At 35.1% G+C, this 7027-nt stretch overlaps 1 protein-coding gene across 1 annotated transcript; it reads right to left on the reverse strand.

Moving 5' to 3' along the window:
• Positions 1 to 4721: 4721 nt before the first annotated feature.
• LOC127132080 (uncharacterized) lies at positions 4722 to 6311 on the reverse strand. The gene is made up of 3 exons (XM_051060949.1): positions 5696 to 6311; positions 5308 to 5467; positions 4722 to 5183 (listed from the first exon to the last, which is right to left on the reverse strand). The coding sequence occupies exons 1-3, from the start codon at positions 6179 to 6181 to the stop codon at positions 5005 to 5007; spliced, it is 825 nt and encodes a 274-aa protein (XP_050916906.1). The 5' UTR covers positions 6182 to 6311; the 3' UTR covers positions 4722 to 5004.
• Positions 6312 to 7027: the final 716 nt, after the last annotated feature.

A 7027-nucleotide genomic window follows, 5' to 3' on the forward strand; every position in this document is an offset into this window, starting at 1 on the left:
TGGTAGCCAAGGGATACACACAAATATTTGGCCTTGATTATGGTGACACCTTTTCTCCAGTGGCCAAGATTAGTTCAGTCCGTCTCTTCCTTGCATTGGCTGCTATTAATCATTGGTCGCTTCATCAGTTGGATATTAAAAATGCATTCTTACACGGAGAATTGGAGGAGGAAGTGTTTATGGATCAACCTCCAGGTTTTACTATTCCTGGTAATTCAAGATTTGTTTGTCGGCTCAATCGATCTCTTTATGGGCTAAAACAATCTCCACGTGCTTGGTTTGGTCGCTTCAACTCTGCCTTGATACAGTTTGGTATGACTAGATGTGAAGCAGATCATTCTGTTTTCTTCCTTCACTCTTCCAACGGACAACACATCTTTCTTGTGGTTTATGTTGATGACATTGTTATCACTGGAGACGATACAGACGGTATTCAGTGACTCAAAACTCATCTTTTCAAAAACTTTCAGACAAAAGATTTGGGTCCACTCAGATACTTCTTAGGTATTGAGGTTGCACAGTCCTCATCAGGCATTGCAATTAACCAACGTAAGTATGCATTAGACATCCTAACTGAAACTGGTATGCTTGACTGTCGTCCGATTGATACTCCTATGGATCCCAATGTCAAGCTTCTTCCGGGTCAGGGGGAGTTGTTGAAAGACCCGGGAAGATATCGACGTCTAGTGGGTAGACTCAATTATCTTACCGTCACCAGATCGGATATTACTTTTGCAGTGAGTATTGTGAGTCAATTCCTTAATGCTCCTTGTGATACTCATTGGAATGCCGTTATTCGGATTCTCAGATATATAAAGAATGCACCAGGAAAAGGCCTATTATATGAAGATAAGGGTGATGCTAAAATCATTTGTTACTCAGATGCAGATTGGGCAGGATCACCGTCGGATAGGAGATCCACTTCTGGATATTGTGTTCTTATTGGAGGAAATATGATCTCATGGAGAAGCAAGAAACAAAACACAGTTGCATTATCTAGTGCTGAAGCTGAATATCGGGCTATGGCAGCAGCCTCAAAAGAACTTGCTTGGCTTAAGAATTTGCTCTCAGAACTTAGGTTCGGTGACCTTCAGAACACAAAACTCATATGCGACAATCAAGCGGCACTCCACATTGCGTCCAATCCGGTTTTCCATGAACGGACCAAGCACATAGAAATAGATTGTCACTATGTAAGAGACAAGGTACTGTCGGGAGAAATAACCACGGAATTTGTCAAATCTGAAGATCAATTGGCTGATATGTTTACCAAGTCTCTCAAGGGTTCTCGAGTGAATTATATTTGTAACAAGCTCGGATCATACAATATATACGATCCGGCTTGAGGGGGAGTGTTAAGAATATGTTATCAATCAATTAGTATTGATTGATATTCAATTAGTCATAACTGTAATTGATATTATTTCCTATTGTATATTCCCTATTTGCATATAAATATACACCATGTGTGATCATATTAGACACACAGAGATACAATTACAATAGTGCGCAAAAAGGATGGTACGTGGCGATTCTGTATTGTCTACAGAGCACTTAATACCATCACCATTAAGGATCGCTTCCCAATTCCAGCAATTGATGAACTCTTAGATGAACTTTATGGTACTCATTGGTTCTTAAAGCTGGATTTGCGTTGAGGTTACCACCAAATTCGCATGGTTGTAAATGACATATTGGTTTATAGCCCTACCTTAGATACTCAGGTTATCTAGAAATTTTGTTTCAGTGTTTAGTTGATAGTGAGTTTTATCTGAAACAATCTAAAAGCTCATTTGCTCAAACTTTAAATGAATATTTGGGTCACATTGTATCAGAGAAAGGAGTAGGACCAGATCCTACTAAGGTTAGTGCCATGGTGAATTGGCCAACCCCTCAAAATATGAAGCAATTAAGAGGCTTTCTCGGTCTCATGGGTTTCTACACAAAATTTGTGCAAAATTAATCTACCATTGTCGCACCTCTAACTGTACTTTTGAAGAAAGAAGCTTTGAGGTGGGACCAAAATACTCGGGTTGCATTTGATCAATTGAAAGTGGCTATGACTAAGGCCCCGATACTAGGTTTTCCTAACATTGATGAGAAATTTATTCTGGAAACTGACGATTCAGGCTCAGGGATGGGGCAATTTTGATTCAAAATGGGAACCTTATATGCTATTAACACAAGTTCAGAGTAATCCCAATTAACATGCAGAATTTGAAGTATTGGATGTGTTGTTATTTGTTAAAGGCAAGATGTTTATCCCAGCTACTTCACCACTTAAGAAAACACTATGGGAGAAGTTTCACTCTTCACCCATTGGAGGCCATAGTGGGATCCATAGAACATTTGTGAGACTCCAAGAAAATGTGTTTTGGTACGGAATGTGCAAGGATGGACCAGCTGAAATTGAAGAGGAGCTCATTCCACAGTTGAGGCCTAAGAGGAACATTGTGAAACCCAAGTAATTGAAGGATTATGTTACCAACCCTCTTAAGAAAAGAGATAATAAACGTGTCACCTTGACAGAATGAGAGAAGGCATCTCTGCTATGAGTCATCACAATTCTACTATGCTTAATTCATTAAGTTGTTAGGATAAGGTGGTGAGCTTTAACAAATGCATGTGCTCCACAAAAAATGTACTATTAGATTCCTTTTTTAGATAGTAGATACAATTGGAGTTTTTTTTAGCTTACAGTAGTGATATCTTTCTATTTTCTCTTCTTTCACTCGTTTATTCATAATAATCCGTCTCAATTTTTTTTTATTGTTATACACAACTTAAGAAAAATAATGATTGAGTAAATAAATATAACAATTTTACAAAATTACTCTTGATTGTCATAAATGCATAGTATAATTTAATAATTTAAAAGTAGTGTAGGCAGGTCAAGTTTATAAAAATTAATTAATATTACGTTAAAAAATAAAAGAAACTTTTATTTTATGACAAATTTCTTTGACTAAATAGACATTTATTTTAACCAATCGTTAGTTGCTCCAGTGCTGATTAATGCTGGATTTTGTAGGGAGGACCATGATTCGATCCCCACAACTGCAATCGAAAGGGGGTTGGAACCACTTGATGACAGAACTAACCTACGAACTGGGTTAATCGTCCAATTGCCCGGATACTGATAGTGAAAAAAAAAACACTTAATTTAGAATAGAGGAAGAAGGAAACTGGCAGAATTCCCCTATAGCTGACACTCATTCATCACCTCCTATTTACAGGTGATTATAATCTTTGTTCAGGACCAAGTTTTCTTGGCGATCAAATTTACTTGACTAACAGACATATATCAAAGCAATACTAGTTATCTCAGAGTAATTTCCTGCCTTGCCCCACATTTGAAAAAATTGTCCCAATATACCCCATTTTAAAAAAAAAATCCCAGTCTACCCCCTTTTTTAGTGGGGCCTCGCCATTCCATTTGACGAGGGACTGAAAATTTTTTTCTTGCTTGTAAGCTCGTCACTTGAAGTGACGAGGCATTAAAGCAATTCGTTTTTTTTTTTTAATATAGTTTCAAAATAAATTTGTATTTTAGTTTCCAATATAGTTTTAGTTTTTATCTTCTGAGTGTACCCCCCTAATCAATATTTTTAATTATTATTTCTCTCACCTTACATTAATGGTAATTATAATACATCAATAACAATAAATATAATTTGGTAAAATTGATACAATCTTTTATTTATCATATGTTTTTTAATATCTATGAAAATGACATTTATTTTAGAATGAATAGAATAATAAATATATAAATTAATGTCAAATTCGCTATCAAGCATGTGAGAAAAATATGGAAAAATATTTTTATTAGAGTTAATTAGCAATCATAGGATCCCAAGAGCTTAGGCATTATGTTTTTATATTGTATACTTATGAACGTATAAATATTCTGTTTTGACATCAAAATTTACATCTACATTATATTTCATTATTCACCTATACGGTGAATAATAAAATATTATAATAGTAATTATGTTTTTTTTTAAATTAAAGAATACTGATAAAAAATTATGTGATTAACCAATTTATAATTTCATTAATCATCATTTTATATGTCATTAATCAACTTTATTTTACTATTAAAAATTATTCTTATGGCTTAATGTATATTTTAATTCTTTAGCTTAATTTAATATTAACAATTATTAGTATTTAATAGATTTAGTATTCTATTTACACTTCCTATTAATTAATTATTATTAATATTAATTAAATACTATTTAAAAAAAAAAAAAAAAAGGAATGCCTGCACCTCCTCGTCACTTGAAGTGACGAGGCCATGAAGTCAAAAAATTTCGCTCACCCCCTCGTCATTCCATTTGCCGAGCCCATAAAGCAAAAAATCTTTTAGCACCCCCTCGTCACTTGAAGTGACGAGCCCAAACTTAAAAAGGGGTAGACTGAGAATTTTTTTTCAAAAGAGGGTAAATTGGGATTAATTTTTGAAAAAAGGGGTATTTCAAGCAAAAACTCGTTATCTCAACCATTACAGATGCATAAACTATTATATCCAATGTTTTATTTTGTGCTTTGTGAGCTTCTACACCATTTTCCAATTGTGTATTTTTGCATTTTCTTTCCAGAAACAGAAATAAAATAGTACCACATTCTCCAATGATGTGTCCTTATCTTTGGATTAACAAGATCATAAAAACATGTTTGCAATCAACGGTAAAGATCTACGGATGCAAGCGAGAGATAAGTTAAGAACGAAAGATCGCAGATACTTTCTTCCAATTTACATTAGATGAGGTTGGATTGGATCATTCATTCATGTAATAATTTGAATGTAAGAACATTTCTATATGTATACTACATTATACAAAAGAATGGTGTAATAGTACAGTTATGCAATACTTACCGACACAATAATGTTACAAGGCCAAAGAAAAATGCAGAATGCCAAACTTTGCACTTATTGATGTTGCGAGAATACTAATTTGAAAGCAAAATACCTGAGAACTGTTAAACATGAGAATCTTACATTCAAGGCCAATTTGTGAACTCAAACACTTTCCATACAATATCAAGTCCAGTGGGAATCTGCCATACGAAAAGAAGAACATTCAACGTATTCAGCGCGATGTGAAGATTTCTCGCTGTTTCACTCCCTTTCTGCATGGGTGGTACTAGCGCTGCAGCCAGTGCCCATAAGACCGTAATACCTGTAGAGAAAACATTTCAGTTTCAATCGTGCCTTGCAACACTTTGTATTAAATCATGTATTGCGGAGTAATTAAAACTCTGCTACGCTATAGCTGCTATTTGACAACATGGTTTGGGGTTTACCTGCTCCTGCGAATAAATGTGGACCGGGAAATAACTTTCCTGTCCTTAACCATGTGTTGAGTCCTCCACCAACAGCCTCAAAGACACCAAATCCTAGAAGTATGGATCCTGCATTGAAGTGTTTATCCCTATATGAACCTTTGATAAGCTCTTTCCTCTCCTGAAATTGATAAACCAATTGCAGTGATCGATCGTGAATAGTTCCATTGGTTACAAAGTACTATCAACTAAAATCCAGCATCCAGTAGTTAATGAAACTACCACATATCACAAAGCTTTTGTGCTAAGATTTGGAGAAAAAACTACTATATAAAAACATACACAGTTTCCACATCATCAGTTCCAATAATACAGAAAGAGTGCTATTACTACTGCTACTACTACCTACCTCAGTAAGTTGCTGGATTTTGAGTTCAACAGGTGATGGTGGTGAAGTTTCCAGTGCTTTACCATCTGGGGTGACTGGAGCAGGCTTGACTTGTTTCTTGAGTTCATTGATTTCATTCTGAGTCGTCCTAACTCTTCGCCATTGCCATCCCAAATAGCCTGCATAAAGGGTATAAAAGAACAATCCACCCAACACAGCGGGGTGAATAAGAGCAAATGTTCTTCCTTCAAATATCCCAAACTCTCCACCAACAGCAAGTGCATCGTTCTGTTCCAGCAAGAACGGTAATGTGATTGCTGTGAGGGAAAGAGAAGTGTTTTTGAGAGTATTGATGTTTTGATCTAGAAACTTTTGTGGGGTGGGGACAATATTGAGTTTGGAAGATATGGATGGAAGTGGAACATGTTTTGAGGTTGTTTGGCGTGTCTTGATGGTTGGAAGAATGGGGAGCTTGAGAAGACTGAGTGTGGCGGCCATACTTTGCATATGGGGTTCAAACTGAGTGAGAGAGAGAGAGAGATTGAAGATCCTAGTACTACCTAGTAAAAGATAAGGTTCTTGTGCTTCTGTATTTTGAATTGCGGTCACTAATCTTTTTCTTTGATTTCTCACACTTTGTAATCCTTTGATTAATGGCTACGTGGAGATTAATGGCTACTCACCAATAAAAATGAGATTTTTTTAGTTAAAAAGATAAATTGCATAAATGAAAGAAAAATATAAAGGAAAGGAAAAGATGGGGCAAGAACCTTTCATCAACAGAAAAATTAACAAAAATAAGAGTTAGTTAAATCAAGTTTATTCCTTATAAAACCATCTTTTATACAAATTAGGATGAATTTCCATCAAATCTCATCTAAAACATAAAAATTTGCATTCACGGTTTAGAACAAAATGACTTAATGGTATGAAAACGTTTTTTTCATTTGGATAGAAGTTTTCGATTGACAATGATAGTATTAGTGAATGTTCGTATGACAAGAAGGAAATTACTTTCAAATTAAAGTTGATTTCATCATCTTCTAAAGGGCACTATATCCAAAATGATACCTTTAAGTTCGACTTGAAAAAGATCGCAATACTCATGTTTGCTGAGAATGCACCTCAATAAGTGCCCAACAAATCACAAAAAAAAATTATCCACATGTTGCAAGTCCAAAATTCCTTAGAGACGCCTCATATATGTTACATTTGATATCAAAGTGTTTTGGGATACTAAGCTCATGCATCGATGAGTACATATGTTCTTTGAGAGAGATGGTTTGAATCAAATTTTTTATGTTTTTAAGTTCCCGACCAAATTTTATTTGAGTGTCACTGAATCAAAGTTTA

The sequence above is a fragment of the Lathyrus oleraceus genome, chromosome 3 (genome assembly GCF_024323335.1).
Source record: "Lathyrus oleraceus cultivar Zhongwan6 chromosome 3, CAAS_Psat_ZW6_1.0, whole genome shotgun sequence".
In the NCBI taxonomy this organism is placed as follows: Eukaryota; Viridiplantae; Streptophyta; class Magnoliopsida; order Fabales; family Fabaceae; genus Lathyrus; species Lathyrus oleraceus.

What these genes read in the sequence shown, in the direction of transcription:
- LOC127132080 (XM_051060949.1), bottom strand. Translation starts at nt 6,181, where the DNA reads ATGCAAAGTATGGCCGCCACACTCAGTCTTCTCAAGCTCCCCATTCTT. An exon ending in AAATCCAGCAACTTACTGAG is followed by an intron (nt 5,468 to 5,695) that starts GTAGGTAGTAGT and finishes TATCAATTTCAG; the next exon opens with GAGAGGAAAGAGCTTATCAA. An exon ending in ACATTTATTCGCAGGAGCAG is followed by an intron (nt 5,184 to 5,307) that starts GTAAACCCCAAA and finishes TTTTCTCTACAG; the next exon opens with GTATTACGGTCTTATGGGCA.